This window comes from Anabrus simplex, chromosome 1, assembly GCF_040414725.1.
Source record: "Anabrus simplex isolate iqAnaSimp1 chromosome 1, ASM4041472v1, whole genome shotgun sequence".
Classification (NCBI taxonomy): domain Eukaryota; kingdom Metazoa; phylum Arthropoda; class Insecta; order Orthoptera; family Tettigoniidae; genus Anabrus; species Anabrus simplex.
Genome location: NC_090265.1, coordinates 686,741,408 through 686,758,950, shown reverse-complemented (window position 1 = coordinate 686,758,950; position 17,543 = coordinate 686,741,408). Strand labels below are relative to the sequence as shown.

Here is a 17,543-nt window from a genome sequence, read left to right as displayed (position 1 = left end):
CAGGGTTGGCAAAAAGGAACCAATAGGATAAACACAATGACAGTCCAGAGGCAAAGACTGTCTTCTCCTTTTTCTGTTGCTCCCTCTTCCCACACTGACCTTCATTGTGTTTATCCTTCTAAATGTTTCTTTTCATATTCCTAGCTTTCTATAAATGTTTAATCTGTCACTTGCTTGTTCTTTTCCATTACCTCTACACCCAATCATATTCCTTAATCCAATATCAAGGTCACAAACTTTCTCTGTCAATTTGAGCTCTTAAAAAAATGACATTGCTATCCCCAAGGTAACTTAATCTTCCAATCACCATCAATCACCCATTAATTTACTGTACATTTCAAAAATACGGTGTTATTTTTATCTTTATGTCACCCCGGCAGAATACATGTACATAAATAATAACTTTATTCTGCTTATCCCAGTTATTTATGGAGTCACTGGAACCATCCAGGCTTATTTTGGTTTAGGCCAGGGGTTTAAGTATGGATGGCCTTCCTGATGCCATATGATGTATAGTTAAAATTCCTAGCCAGGATCAACTGAGATTTGAACATCAGCCATCCGGTTAGAAACACAGCAGCTGAGCTCGCTCTAATAGCATCACTACACTAAAATAATTATCCATTTATATCTATCAACTTCTGTACCAGCTTTAAAAAATAAATTCTGTGTTTTGTTTTACCTTCTTTAAAGTACTGAATGCTGAAAAATCACAGAGTTCAACCAGATTTCTTCCAGTGTTAATGAACTTCAACTGTACTGAAATCTGAGCAAGACTGTATTAAATTATAGATCTAGACTTGTTATAACTCTAATATATATTACTTTTGTACCTGATTCTATAAACTATTCACTATATGAGTTTCAGGCAGTTGCAGGACCAAGAATCTGGACGCAGCATAGTGGCACCTCGTGATCTCCAAGAGCTCATGGCAGTGCTTCCAAATGTGGACCTATCAGATACTCTGGAGATCCCTCGAGTGTTTCGTTGTGATGAGCAGACTCTACCATGTGACCACACGAGCCGCTACCGGAGTACTACAGGCTGGTGTAACAACTTGAGACGTCCAGAGTGGGGGAAGTCTCTTCGAGCCTTTACGCGACTCTTACCACCGGAGTACCATGATGGTATCTAGCTCATTAGTTCTTGATAGTTTCAAAGTAGGCAGACCATTTTTGTAGTGTTGCCAGATCTACAAATAATACTTCAGAGATAGGAGTTAAACTTTTGGAATATGTTTAGGAATATGCAATCTCAAAGCATGGGAATTTTCTGTGGGTAAGCTAAATGGAACACAACCTTTCATGAATAATAGTAATAATAATTAATATTAATAGCTCGCCTGGTGGCCATGATCATTATGGCATTGAAGTCTATATGGTCTGACACCATGGTTAGCCGGTTTGAGTCCTGTTAGTCACCACCAGAATGTTGGCCGGCAAGGTAGGAGAAGTATGTTGTATGTTGGGTAGTCAGCCCGAAGGCTGGTTTGATCCTCTGTAGCTCCGCCAACAGCTGTCATAAACAGCCTAGGCGTCACTGAAGAGGCGTACTAGGGAAATGAGGAGCAAGGTAGTTTCCCGTTGCTTTCCTCACCGAGCCAGCCGTTGCTATTACATATCAGTCTGCCAAGCCCACTGAAATGCATGCGCCAACCGACCCTATGAGCGATATTTTCACACCATTCATAACAGGGACTGGCTGCATAAGGAATGGTATTACTAGCATCACTCGTACCTCAGTCACTTTCATATTGTCAAAGCCAAGGATGAGACTGAGACAGGTCAATGAAAGTAACAAATTTGATATAGCCCATACCAGAAGACATAGTGCACTGTAAACACTACATCTCGCCAGCAAAGGCATGTAGGTGATATACAATTTCTCATCACTAGATTGTGTCCCAAAAGCTTGGATTAAATTCCAAACCTCTCTGCAGTGGCACGCAGGTCGCCTATGGGCATGAAATATAAAGACCAGCACCAGGTTAGCCGAATATGTCCTCAGACATTCCTGGCATTAGAAGCCATATGGTAAATAAATAAATAAATAAATAAATAAATAAATAAATAAATAAATAAATAAATAATAATAATAATAATAATAATAATAATAATAATAATAATAGATTTAGAATCAAGAAAAGGCCTTCTTAGGCTAAATATTTCTCAGAAAGATGGAAAATACACCTGAATGTTTAGGTTTCAGCCTAAGAAGACCAATGGTTGTCCAGGAGTAAAGAACCATAAAAATATTATTATTATTATTATTATTATTATTATTATTATTATTATTATTATTATTATTATTATTATTATTATTATTATTATTATTATTACTATTATTATTATATGGCAAGGAAATTATATACATAATATACACAATAACAAAAAACAATGATTCACTTCAGGCATTATCGTTATCTGTTATCATAAACAATAACATTAAACAACAGCAAGAATGATATGTTTATGGTTTTTTACTCCATGACAAGCATCGGTATTTCTTTTATCACATTTCTTGAAACATTCAAGTGTATTTTCCATCTTCCTGAGAAATATTTAGCCTTTTCTTGCTTCTAAATCAACTTTTTGCTCAAAAGATAGACACTTGACAGAATGACTTACTAAAAATTCAACCAAGTCAAATAGTTTATTGTCGATGTCTGTATTATCTCCCACTATTGTGTTTATATCTGAATCATATTTAGGTCTGCAGAAGTGATTATAAAATGTAAGAAACCTTTGAAGTTTTAAACAGTGTTAAGTGGACATATACAGTACTTTGTGAAATTACCATAAGATACACTATTTTTTACTATAGAGAACATTAAAGCCTCTTTTTTTACAAGTTGTTTTACATCACACCAAAACAAATAGGTCTTATGGCGACAATGGGACAGGAAGGGCTAGGAGTGGGAAGGAAGCAACTGTGGCCTTAATTAAGGTGCAGCCCCAACATTTGCCTGATGTGAAAATGGGAAACCATGGAAAAACATCTTTAGGGCTGCCAACAGCAGGGTTCAAACCCACTATCTCTCGCATACTGGATACTGGCCGCACTTAAGCGACTGCAGCTATCAAGCTCGGTAACATTAAAGCTAGCCTTAAACTGCTGCAGCTAGATGCGTGCATCAGTGGGCAGTCTCAGCCCCAGATTGTGTGACCAGGGGAACGCCAAACTCACTCAGGGCTTACCCTAATGCTTTGGCATGAACAAGAAAACATGGTTTGCTTTCCAAATAGGACTTTACTACATAGATTCTCTGCCTGTGCCTCTAGGTAGTATATTAAATTCAAATAAGATATTTGCTTTATTTTTCAGAACATTTTTAGAAAAGTTCAACTTACTCTGTCTACTCTTAGGTTTTGCTACTGGAAATATTGAAGAACTTACTGAAAAGCAGTTAAAATTAAGAGAGCTACTTTTACATCCTCCATGTTTTGATCATTTTTTTCCTACATCAGGTGTAGAAACTCAATGCCAAGTTTGAAATCCTAGTAGGAAGTAGCTCTTATATTCCTCCTTTAAAGTCTCTAGGAATGACATGATAGGTCTTGTGTTGATCTGTCAGTGAAGTCAGCTGGCATATAAATTGCATACATGCAAGAGATCTGTGGCACTGACTTGGTAAAGAATTGAACTACATTCTAGCTTCTGTTAAGAATGATAACAGTAGGACTGAAATTTAAACACTTAAAAAATACCTTAATGGACAACTGTGGATGATGTTTCCCCCTGGTCGTTTGTACCTCTGGAGTGAGAACAGAAAATTTCCACTTTATTTTGTGTTTTCTGGCTTAATATTTATAAAAATTAGAAGATACTCTGAAATTTCAAATTATCTTGCAACATTGGATCTTTGATGGAGAGACAGAATTAGCATAAATTATTATAACAGAGTGCTAGCTTCTTGTACCCAAAATATTCAGACTGTTCTTGGTCAAGTTTGGTGAAGTTTTGAGGGCAAGAAAATCCAGGAAACAAGCAGGAAAGCAGGCCATATTGGATTGTGAAAGAAATCTAGTAAGCAGTGTTCTTTTGTATACATAGCAATCATTTGTGTTCCCTAGGAATAAAATATGTCCAAGTCTGTTGAATAACTTATTTTACTGATCTTACTTTGGTGTCCTTTTCTAGGAGTGGGAAGTCCACGAGCTATGTCTGTGACTGGTAAACCTCTCCCGAGCCCACGACTCATTTCAGTGAGTGTCCATCCTGATACAAGTCGTCCACACGTGAGGTATTCGCTCATGTTCATGCAGTTCGCTCAATTGTTAGATCATGACCTCACCCACACTCCAGTCAACAAAGGTGAGCCATATAAATACTATATTATTATTTCAGTGAAGTTACTTTATTCCCATTAGTTGTGAAGGATTACGGAAAGCTGTGACTAATCAAATTACATCAAGGTTTTTTAATATAGGGGTCGATTAATAAGTCAAGGAGGCTATTTTTCTTACCTCCCAAAAAAGTGCCAACACTGGCAATCTAATGTGTACATTTGAATGCATGTGATATGTGTTCAGCTCCTGGGCTGAATGGTCATGATTGAGGCTTTTAGCTTAGAAGGTCCCTGGTTTGATTCCCAGCCAGGCCAAGGATTTTTAATTCCTCCGAATTGGGGACTGGAAGTTTATGTGCACAACAACATGTAGACTCATTCAAGAGATGAGTCTCGCTCAAGTCTAGACTCATTCAAACTTCATGCTTGAGCATTATGGTCAATGTTTAAAGGAACCAAACTTACATATAATTTATAAAAAAAAATTCCACCTATTCAATACATTCTTTTTGCAATGGATATATTATTATTATAATAATCTTCCCGCAACAGCTGCAGGTTGCCCAAAGACAAAGAGTACCTTCACAACAATAATGGATGTGGATACAATAGATAATGTGATCGTATGATGTTAAATGTAGGCAATCGAGTGAGGCATGTCAAACATTTATTTGAGGTCCGCAAGCATGGTTCTTGAAGATCATGACGGACTTCTTGAGTGTGGTAATGGCGATGTTATAGATAAAAATCTCTATTTAGCCCAAAGGTATTGCAGAAGTTGACAAAAAATGTAGGCATGGTTCCTCGAGCACCTAATATCAAACCGATTACAGAAATGGATGAGAGCTTATATTTTCGCTTGTAGAAGTCCACTGTTTCTTCATAAATTCTTCTTTTTTCTGCATCGACCTCTTCCAGCTGGTTTTCGTTGGTCTCAAATCTAATTGTTGGATCAGTGATGAAACCTTCAGAACAGGATGGCTTAAAAGCAATAATGTCAATGCGTCGGTTGCTTCCTCTGTTGGAGAGACTGTGTACTTCTTCATAGACATTATAACCTTGTCCTCTCAGAGCATTAGCTATAATTGACCTGGCTACATTATGATGTGAGGTACGTAGTAATTCACCATGTGGACAGGCTCCCAGGACATGTGAAAGAGTTTCGAACTCTCTGTGGCAATGCCGACAGACGCTATTGCCCTGGGATCTGCCAGGTACAGTACGCACAGCAGAAACATTGGCGTTCATTTTTATTGCATCACGCCATTCACTGCAAGACAATCCTTTATGATCACGAATCCATGTATTCACTGGAGTATACTGTTTAAATAGGACTATACCTTTGCCTTTATGCTCTTTCTTGCTCCAGTTGTCAAAAGCTCTTCTTCTCAATTCGAGTCGGACTTTCTTTGTATCTACAAAACCATGTCTTTTGTCTCAAACAGATTCTGTTTCTGCTACATTCAATGTGGCAAGGCTTACATTAAGTCATTTGGAACTAGTTTCAACCCTACTCGGGGTCATCATCAGCCATAGTCCAATAAATACACATTTTAGTTGAAATAACCTACAACATTACATATTTTATTAATGAACAACATAAAACTAATGATATGAGTTGTATGAACACTTATAATATGTGCCATGATAAATGGTTGAATTGGACCAAGCGCTATGGTTCTGGGTATGTTACAGATGTTAAAATATTGTTATGTGGCAATAAATGAACACATTAAGATAAAATACCTAAAGTAATTACAACAAATAATGCTAAAATGTCTAAGTACAAATAATATACAAGTATTTCTCTGTAGTAAATTCTGTAGTATTACAATCTATGTTGTGGCTCAATAATACACTGCTTCAACTAGTGGACATGTGTCATTGGGTAGAATGTAACTCTTAGTACAGAAGTATTTCAGATATGTCTTCCATTAGAGTCCTAATAATGTTGATATGGCTTGCAAGGGTTAAGAAATGCAACTGTGCAGACTAATATAAACATGTTGGTTGTTTGAGACGATCTGGCAAAGCTAGTCACCTCTCTGCCAACACTAGGGTTTTCAACACGCGCTACATTGCAAATTCTTCTACATCTAAGGCTTTATTGAACACCCTATTCATTGAATCTACGCTAAACAGTTCACGACTACAATCTATCACAAAGATTATTTTAGAAGGAGACACAACACCTCTATACTGATGCTTCAAGCGCCTTTTGACCTTATCATGCAACCACTTGGAGTTAACAACTCTACTGTAATTCTACGTACCTGATTCTCAATCAACAACGTTCGAAGATTTATTTTTCGATATTTTAATTAATCCACGCTTCATTAATATCAAATAATCTGTACAATCCAAATGTATGTCAGATCATTATGACTATGTCTCGTTATACATCAACCAAATTGTACTCTTTTAGACAAACACTAGTATTCATTCCTTGTACATATAATACTACGAAAAGTTCATTATTGAATTTTAGTTGCATTTTAAGCATCACTTTCTCCATGAACTAGATTTTTATGACTGTTTTATCTTGTATTACAGCATGTACCATATTATACTTTAATGAGGAACCCAGTTCAGGGCCCTGACTTAGCTTTAGATTAAGTATGGCTGAAGATGCTTACAAAGCCTAAGCGAAACATGTCCCATTTTAACATATATGTATTATTTGTATCTTAAAGATTGTAAAGTATTGGAATGGTGGTTTTTTAATAAATTTGTTTGAAACTTTTACATTCTGTACTCCAATACGGCTATCATAATGAGACTCATAACATGTAATATAAACATGTCGATTGAATGTCTTCTAAGATTGTAAATACACACTGCGCGTAGTGGTTTGAATAGATGGAAGTGTCAGTCCATTGCGGAACAATTAGGACCTTGCGTGGCGGTATGTGAAGCGTAGTTAGCAGTGTGCAACAAATGAAATTTATAACTCTTGAGGAACCAAAGTTGTAAAGACACTCAGTTTCACTGAGCAATTTAATCTGTCGAACTTGTCCATGCTGTCTGATCACAATGAGCAGAAATGAGTCTAGACAGATCGAGCAACTTGGAAACTTGGAAGTTCAAGTGACTCAATCATTGATTGTCACATGCATTGGTGCATCTGCATGGTACAGTCTTCTTTCGTGCATCATTACTGCTTTATCATTCATAATCAGACACATGGCTAGGCTGAGTGGCTCAGACGGTTGAGGTGCTGGCCTTCTGAACCCAACTTGGCAGGTTCGATCCTGGCTCAGTCCGGTGGTATTTGAAGGTGCTCAAATACTGGCACATAAAAGAACTCCTGTGGGACAAAATTCTGGCATCTCAGCGTCTCCAAAAACGTAAGGCAAATAACAAATAACAATCATTGTTTTATTTTCATACAAGCTGTTTAACATCCTTAACAGTCTCACAGGTTTTCCATGGTTCATTGTTATTGATGGGAAAGGTAGAGAATACTATCAGCTGCATGAGATTTCCTAATGTGTGCTACCACACACCAGTTAAGTCCAGTGTGTTGACAAAACATTTCCCACATAACAACGTCTTCACTTTAGGAATGATATTCAAGTCACACAGTCTCCTATGGCAAGACCTCCTATTCTGTGCTCGGTAAAAACAAACAACCCACTTTGCCATGCTACAATAGGATAGAAGACAATTGCCCAATCTACTGAGCAAGTTGGCCATGCAGTTTCGGTCACATAGCTTTGAGCTTACATTCGGGAGGTGGTGTATTCGAACCCCTCCTCTGGCAGCCCCAAAGATGGTTTTCCATGGTTTTCCGTGGTTTCCCATGTTCACACCAGGAAAATTAAGGCAATAATGGCTTCTTTCTCAATCCTAGCCCTTTCCTCTCCCATTGTTGCCATAAGGCTTGCCTGTGTTGGTGCAACATAAAACAAATAGCAAGAAGATCTGCATGACACTCCTACGCATTGCAGCCATGGCAAATGACTATCCTGGGGTATGAGCGCTGTTCAAGTTTGGTTACTGCCAGTGTTACCAAATGACTGACATGGGAGTATGATCACTTCCAGACTTATGCATTCATACCCCACTGAGTGGCAACATTATATACTGAAATGGCGTATGGCTTTTAGTGCCGGGAGTGCCCGAGGACAAGTTCGGCTCGCTAGATGCAGATGTTTTGATTTGGTGCCCATAGGTGACCTGTGCATTGTGATGAGGATGAAATGATGATGAAGACGACATAAACACCCAGCCCCTTGCCAGCAGATTTAACCATTTATGGTTAAAATTCCCCAGTATACATTTGAGAGTGTATATGTTCATTTTCAATAATCTCATTCAGTTGGTTGAGTTGCCATTGTACTTTATCTCTGTTTGCTCTCCACACCACAATATCATCTTCAAACAGCTTCCTGTCCTCATACTTTACCTATATCTCTTTCACAATTTCGTTCATAAATATTACGACCCCTATGACCAAAGGCCAGCATGCTAACCATTTAGCCATGGAGCCAGACAACATTATATACTACCTAAGACACATAATAATCATATGGCCTCAGCTACTGTGTCCAGGCATTTTGATGTGATGCCACTGTAGGCTGCCTGCATTTCAATTTTTATGTTCCATTTTATTCTATTTGGTGGCTGAGATACAGCTCTCTACTGGCTGAACTATGACTGAGTTTTAATAAATTTTATCAGGTAAACGTGAAATGTATCACCAGAAATCTTTTACATGCTGACTTTATAGGATGTGTAGTGCCAAATAAACTTTTTTCCACCCACCTCTGCTGGATTCAAACTGACGATTGTGGAATCTGGAGACCAACACTCTACTACAGACCCATGCACACACTCAAATGTATACTGGATGTGACAAAAATTCTATACTCCAAATTCTAGGGATGATAGAGGAGACCAAAAATATACATATATTCCATAAATAATTACTGTTATTTGTAATGGTTATGGACAAAACTGTGAAGGAGATACAGGTAAAGTATGGGGACAGGAAGCTGTTTGCAGATAGAGAGGAAGTACAAGTGAAACTCGACAAATTGAATGAGATTATTGAAAATGAACATCAGTATGGAAAAGAGTAAGATAATGTTGTTGACTAGGAGAGGAAGAGAAGGGAAAGGAAAGGAATTATAAAAATATAGGAACAAAACCTTGAAACTGTGGAGAGCTTCAAGTACTTGGGATGCAAAAGGATGCAGGATGCAGGGCTGGATATGGAGATCAGTAAAAAGATTGAACAGAGAAATGCACTCCACTAGAATGTAAGAAACCTGGTGTCGATGAAGGAAGTACCAATGAAGTGTAAAGATGTACTACTGCCCAATACTGACATATGCAGTGGAAACCTGGGCACTGACAAAAAGACAGAAGAATAAAATCCTGGCCAGCAAAATAAAATATTTAAAAGTCAGAAAGGAAATTGCAGTGGAAAAGCTTTCCAACAGAATGCAGAGGGATAAACTTAGATGGTTTAAACATGTTTAAGAGAATGGAAAGGGGAAGGATGTCGAAGCGGACAATAGAGACCCACAGAAGAAGGGAGAGCAAGAGGGATACCCAGACTAAGGTGGTTGAAAATGATCAAGAATAGTATAATTAGAAGAAACATGGATTGGAACACAGTTAAGGAGGAACAATGGTGGTTGGTTAGAGGAAGATGGGAAGGTGCCATAAACATCCCAACTTGGTGGGACCTGGACTAGGGAAATGAATGATGATGATGATGTCATAAATTGATAATTGAGGTACTTTTTGATATGATTGAGAATGGAACCTACGTACGTGGATCAAAAGGTTAGTTGCACTAATGCGCCACAGCAGTGCGCTGTGTGTCGCAAACGTGGGCACAGCGGAGAAAGGGACAGACACTGCCCTCACGTCTGTTAGGAAGGTCGCTGTGGTCTCTCGTCTAGTATTGTGTGAATAGCAGCCAAATGCAATGGCACGTCAACTGGACGTTCACTCCAAATATGAGGTGCGTGCGACAGTCCGATTCCTATGGGCCAAAAGGAAGAATTGCATGGACATTCATCATGAAATTAGTGCTGTGTATGGGGATCGGGCCATTTCCCGGCAAGGTATCGTAAAGTGGTGTTAGCAATTCAAAGCCGGATGTACGGATATCACGGACAACCATCGGGAAGGCAGGCCCGCAACGTCCAGGACCCGTGCAAAGGTCAACAGTGTGAATGCGATCATTAGACAGAACTGGCACATTAAACTGAGAGAAATCACGACGCAGCTGAACATGATATAGATGTTGATTCCCATAGGGAATCTGAAATATTTGTTCCGAATGAGTAAATTTATAATACCAATATAAATGGTCCGTTATTGGACATTATAAATTTTCCAGCTAACTCATTCCTGGTTGCCAGCGTTTCGCCCTCGTGTGCTAGGCTGGGCTCATCAATTGGTACCTAGCACACCTACCAAGACGCTGGCTAGTGCATACTGTGGAGGCCACTGCGTAGGCTAATTGTAGCCACCGGCAGTGCCAATGCACTATGAGACACTTTGTCCCATTATCAAAAATTGATGCCTGCCTGGCCATCAGATGATATAGATGTTGATTCCCATAGGGAATCTGAAATATTTGTTCCCAATGAGTAAATTTATAATACCAATATAAATGGTCCGTTATTGGACATTATAAATTTTCCAGCTAACTCATTCCTGGTTGCCAGCGTTTCGCCCTCGTGTGCTAGGCTGGGCTCATCAATTGGTACCTAGCACACCTACCAAGACGCTGGCTAGTGCATACAGTGGAGGCTACTGCGTAGGCTAATTGTAGCCACCGGCAGTGCCAATGCACTATGAGACACTTTGTCCCATTATCAAAAACTGATGCCTGCCTGGCCATCAGATGATATAGATGTTGATTCCCATAGGGAATCTGAAATATTTGTTCCGAATGAGTAAATTTATAATACCAATATAAATGGTCCATTATTGGACATTATAAATTTTCCAGCTAACTCATTCCTGGTTGCCAGCGTTTCGCCCTCGTGTGCTAGGCTGGGCTCATCAGTTGGTACCTAGCACACCTACCAAGACGCTGGCTAGTGCATACCGTGGAGGTCACTGCGTAGGCTAATTGTAGCCACCGGCAGTGCCAATGCACTATGAGACACTTTGTCCCATTATCAAAAATTGATGCCTGCCTGGCCATCAGATGATATAGATGTTGATTCCCATAGGGAATCTGAAATATTTGTTCCGAATGAGTAAATTTATAATACCAATATAAATGGTCCGTTATTGGACATTATAAATTTTCCAGCTAACTCATTCCTGGTTGCCAGCGTTTCGCTCTCATGTGCTAGGCTGGGCTCATCAGTTGGTACCTAGCACACCTACCAAGACGCTGGCTAGTGCATACCGTGGAGGCCACTGCGTAGGCTAATTGTAGCCACCGGCAGTGCCAATGCACTATGAGACAATTTGTCCCATTATCAAAAATTGATGCCTGCCTGGCCATCAGATGATATAGATGTTGATTCCCATAGGGAATCAGAAATATTTGTTCCCAATGAGTAAATTTATAATACCAATATAAATGGTCCGTTATTGGACATTATAAATTTTCCAGCTAACTCATTCCTGGTTGCCAGCGTTTCGCCCTCGTGTGCTAGGCTGGGCTCATCAGTTGGTACCTAGCACACCTACCAAGACGCTGGCTAGTGCATACCGTGGAGGTCACTGCGTAGGCTAATTGTAGCCACCGGCAGTGCCAATGCACTATGAGACACTTTGTCCCATTATCAAAAATTGATGCCTGCCTGGCCATCAGATGATATAGATGTTGATTCCCATAGGGAATCTGAAATATTTGTTCCGAATGAGTAAATTTATAATACCAATATAAATGGTCCGTTATTGGACATTATAAATTTTCCAGCTAACTCATTCCTGGTTGCCAGCGTTTCGCCCTCGTGTGCTATGCTGGGCTCATCAGTTGGTACCTAGCACACCTACCAAGACGCTGGCTAGTGCATACCGTGGAGGTCACTGCGTAGGCTAATTGTAGCCACCGGCAGTGCCAATGCACTATGAGACACTTTGTCCCATTATCAAAAATTGATGCCTGCCTGGCCATCAGATGATATAGATGTTGATTCCCATAGGGAATCTGAAATATTTGTTCCGAATGAGTAAATTTATAATACCAATATAAATGGTCCGTTATTGGACATTATAAATTTTCCAGCTAACTCATTCCTGGTTGCCAGCGTTTCGCCCTCATGTGCTAGGCTGGGCTCATCAGTTGGTACCTAGCACACCTACCAAGACGCTGGCTAGTGCATACCGTGGAGGTCACTGCGTAGGCTAATTGTAGCCACCGGCAGTGCCAATGCACTATGAGACACTTTGTCCCATTATCAAAAATTGATGCCTGCCTGGCCATCAGATGATATAGATGTTGATTCCCATAGGGAATCTGAAATATTTGTTCCGAATGAGTAAATTTATAATACCAATATAAATGGTCCGTTATTGGACATTATAAATTTTCCAGCTAACTCATTCCTGGTTGCCAGCGTTTCGCTCTCGTGTGCTAGGCTGGGCTCTTCAGTTGATACCTAGCACACCTACCAAGACACTGGCTAGTGCATACCGTGGAGGCCACTGCGTAGGCTAATTGTAGCCACCGGCAGTGCCAATGCACTATGAGACACTTTGTCCCATTATCAAAAATTGATGCCTGCCTGGCCATCAGATGATATAGATGTTGATTCCCATAGGGAATCTGAAATATTTGTTCCGAATGAGTAAATTTATAATACCAATATAAATGGTCCGTTATTGGACATTATAAATTTTCCAGCTAACTCATTCCTGGTTGCCAGCGTTTCGCCCTCGTGTGCTAGGCTGGGCTCATCAGTTGGTACCTAGCACACCTACCAAGACGCTGGCTAGTGCATACCGTGGAGGCTACTGCGTAGGCTAATTGTAGCCACCGGCAGTGCCAATGCACTATGAGACACTTTGTCCCATTATCAAAAATTGATGCCTGCCTGGCCATCAGATGATATAGATGTTGATTCCCATAGGGAATCTGAAATATTTGTTCCGAATGAGTAAATTTATAATACCAATATAAATGGTCCGTTATTGGACATTATAAATTTTCCAGCTAACTCATTCCTGGTTGCCAGCGTTTCGCCCTCGTGTGCTAGGCTGGGCTCATCAGTTGGTACCTAGCACACCTACCAAGACGCTGGCTAGTGCATACCGTGGAGGTCACTGCGTAGGCTAATTGTAGCCACCGGCAGTGCCAATGCACTATGAGACACTTTGTCCCATTATCAAAAATTGATGCCTGCCTGGCCATCAGATGATATAGATGTTGATTCCCATAGGGAATCTGAAATATTTGTTCCGAATGAGTAAATTTATAATACCAATATAAATGGTCCGTTATTGGACATTATAAATTTTCCAGCTAACTCATTCCTGGTTGCCAGCGTTTCGCTCTCGTGTGCTAGGCTGGGCTCATCAGTTGGTACCTAGCACACCTACCAAGACGCTGGCTAGTGCATACCGTGGAGGCCACTGCGTAGGCTAATTGTAGCCACCGGCAGTGCCAATGCACTATGAGACAATTTGTCCCATTATCAAAAATTGATGCCTGCCTGGACCATCAGATGATATAGATGTTGATTCCCATAGGGAATCTGAAATATTTGTTCCGAATGAGTAAATTTATAATACCAATATAAATGGTCCATTATTGGACATTATAAATTTTCCAGCTAACTCATTCCTGGTTGCCAGCGTTTCGCCCTCGTGTGCTAGGCTGGGCTCATCAGTTGGTACCTAGCACACCTACCAAGACGCTGGCTAGTGCATACCGTGGAGGTCACTGCGTAGGCTAATTGTAGCCACCGGCAGTGCCAATGCACTATGAGACACTTTGTCCCATTATCAAAAATTGATGCCTGCCTGGCCATCAGATGATATAGATGTTGATTCCCATAGGGAATCTGAAATATTTGTTCCGAATGAGTAAATTTATAATACCAATATAAATGGTCCGTTATTGGACATTATAAATTTTCCAGCTAACTCATTCCTGGTTGCCAGCGTTTCGCTCTCGTGTGCTAGGCTGGGCTCATCAGTTGGTACCTAGCACACCTACCAAGACGCTGGCTAGTGCATACCGTGGAGGCCACTGGGTAGGCTAATTGTAGCCACCGGCAGTGCCAATGCACTATGAGACAATTTGTCCCATTATCAAAAATTGATGCCTGCCTGGCCATCAGATGATATAGATGTTGATTCCCATAGGGAATCTGAAATATTTCTTCCGAATGAGTAAATTTATAATACCAATATATATGGTCCGTTATTGGACATTATAAATTTTCCAGCTAACTCATTCCTGGTTGCCAGCGTTTCGCTCTCGTGTGCTAGGCTGGGCTCATCAGTTGGTACCTAGCACACCTACCAAGACGCTGGCTAGTGCATACCGTGGAGGCCACTGCGTAGGCTAATTGTAGCCACCGGCAGTGCCAATGCACTATGAGACAATTTGTCCCATTATCAAAAATTGATGCCTGCCTGGCCATCAGATGATATAGATGTTGATTCCCATAGGGAATCTGAAATATTTGTTCCGAATGAGTAAATTTATAATACCAATATAAATGGTCCGTTATTGGACATTATAATTTTCCAGCTAACTCATTCCTGGTTGCCAGCGTTTCGCCCTCATGTGCTAGGCTGGGCTCATCAGTTGGTACCTAGCACACCTACCAAGACGCTGGCTAGTGCATACCGTGGAGGCTACTGCGTAGGTTAATTGTAGCCACCGGCAGTGCCAGTGCACTATGAGACACTTTGTCCCATTATCAAAAATTGATGCCTGCCTGGCCATCAGATGATATAGATGTTGATTCCCATAGGGAATCTGAAATATTTGTTCCGAATGAGTAAATTTATAATACCAATATAAATGGTCCGTTATTGGACATTATAAATTTTCCAGCTAACTCATTCCTGGTTGCCAGCGTTTCGCCCTCATGTGCTAGGCTGGGCTCATCAGTTGGTACCTAGCACACCTACCAAGACGCTGGCTAGTGCATACCGTGGAGGCTACTGCGTAGGTTAATTGTAGCCACCGGCAGTGCCAGTGCACTATGAGACACTTTGTCCCATTATCAAAAATTGATGCCTGCCTGGCCATCAGATGATATAGATGTTGATTCCCATAGGGAATCTGAAATATTTGTTCCGAATGAGTAAATTTATAATACCAATATAAATGGTCCATTATTGGACATTATAAATTTTCCAGCTAACTCATTCCTGGTTGCCAGCGTTTCGCCCTCGTGTGCTAGGCTGGGCTCATCAGTTGGTACCTAGCACACCTACCAAGACGCTGGCTAGTGCATACCGTGGAGGTCACTGCGTAGGCTAATTGTAGCCACCGGCAGTGCCAATGCACTATGAGACACTTTGTCCCATTATCAAAAATTGATGCCTGCCTGGCCATCAGATGATATAGATGTTGATTCCCATAGGGAATCTGAAATATTTCTTCCGAATGAGTAAATTTATAATACCAATATAAATGGTCCGTTATTGGACATTATAAATTTTCCAGCTAACTCATTCCTGGTTGCCAGCGTTTCGCCCTCGTGTGCTAGGCTGGGCTCATCAGTTGGTACCTAGCACACCCACCAAGACGCTGGCTAGTGCATACCGTGGAGGCCACTGCGTAGGCTAATTATAGCCACCGGCAGTGCCAATGCACTATGAGACACTTTGTCCTATTATCAAAAATTGATGCCTGCCTGGCCATCAGATGATATAGATGTTGATTCCCATAGGGAATCTGAAATATTTGTTCCCAATGAGTAAATTTATAATACCAATATAAATGGTCCGTTATTGGACATTATAAATTTTCCAGCTAACTCATTCCTGGTTGCCAGCGTTTCGCCCTCGTGTGCTAGGCTGGGCTCATCAGTTGGTACCTAGCACACCTACCAAGACGCTGGCTAGTGCATACCGTGGAGGCTACTGTGTAGGCTAATTGTAGCCACCGGCAGTGCCAATGCACTATGAGACACTTTGTCCCATTATCAAAAATTGATGCCTGCCTGGCCATCAGATGATATAGATGTTGATTCCCATTGGGAATCTGAAATATTTGTTCCGAATGAGTAAATTTATAATACCAATATAAATGGTCCGTTATTGGACATTATAAATTTTCCAGCTAACTCATTCCTGGTTGCCAGCATTTCGCCCTCGTGTGCTAGGCTGGGCTCATCAGTTGGTACCTAGCACACCCACCAAGACGCTGGCTAGTGCATACTGTGGAGGCCACTGCGTAGGCTAATTATAGCCACCGGCAGTGCCAATGCACTATGAGACACTTTGTCCCATTATCAAAAATTGATGCCTGCCTGGCCATCAGATGATGTAGATATTGATTCCCATAGGGAATCTGAAATATTTCTTCCGAATGAGTAAATTTATAATACCAATATAAATGGTCCGTTATTGGACATTATAAATTTTCCAGCTAACTCATTCCTGGTTGCCAGCGTTTCGCCCTCATGTGCTAGGCTGGGCTCATCAGTTGGTACCTAGCACACCTACCAAGATGCTGGCTAGTGCATACCGTGGAGGCCACTGCGTAGGCTGATTGTAGCCACCGGCAGTGCCAATGCACTATGAGACACTTTGTCCCATTATCAAAAATTGATGCCTGCCTGGCCATCAGATGATATAGATGTTGATTCCCATAGGGAATCTGAAATATTTGTTCCGAATGAGTAAATTTATAATACCAATATAAATGGACCGTTATTGGACATTATAAATTTTCCAGCTAACTCATTCCTGGTTGCCAGCGTTTCGCCCTCGTGTGCTAGGCTGGGCTCATCAGTTGGTACCTAGCACACCTACCAAGACGCTGGCTAGTGCATACCGTGGAGGCCACTGCGTAGGCTAATTGTAGCCACCGGCAGTGCCAATGCACTATGAGACACTTTGTCCCATTATCAAAAATTGATGCCTGCCTGGCCATCAGATGATATAGATGTTGATTCCTATAGGGAATCTGAAAATTTGTTCTGAATGAGTAAATTTATAATACCAATATAAATGGTCCGTTATTGGACATTATAAATTTTCCAGCTAACTCATTCCTGGTTGCCAGCGTTTCGCTCTCGTGTGCTAGGCTGGGCTCATCAGTTGGTACCTAGCACACCTACCAAGACGCTGGCTAGTGCATAC

The 17,543-nt window shown here is 40.8% G+C and overlaps 1 protein-coding gene across 1 annotated transcript in view; it reads left to right on the top strand.

Annotated features, from left to right (window-relative positions):
• Positions 1–17,543, top strand: part of LOC136872134 (uncharacterized) — a 210,002-nt gene that overhangs the window by 152,261 nt on the left and 40,198 nt on the right. Inside the window, exons 15-16 of the mRNA XM_067145980.2 lie at positions 869–1,128; positions 4,142–4,315. Of these exons, the coding sequence (XP_067002081.2) occupies positions 869–1,128; positions 4,142–4,315 (434 nt within the window). The remainder of the gene's footprint in view (positions 1–868; positions 1,129–4,141; positions 4,316–17,543) is intronic.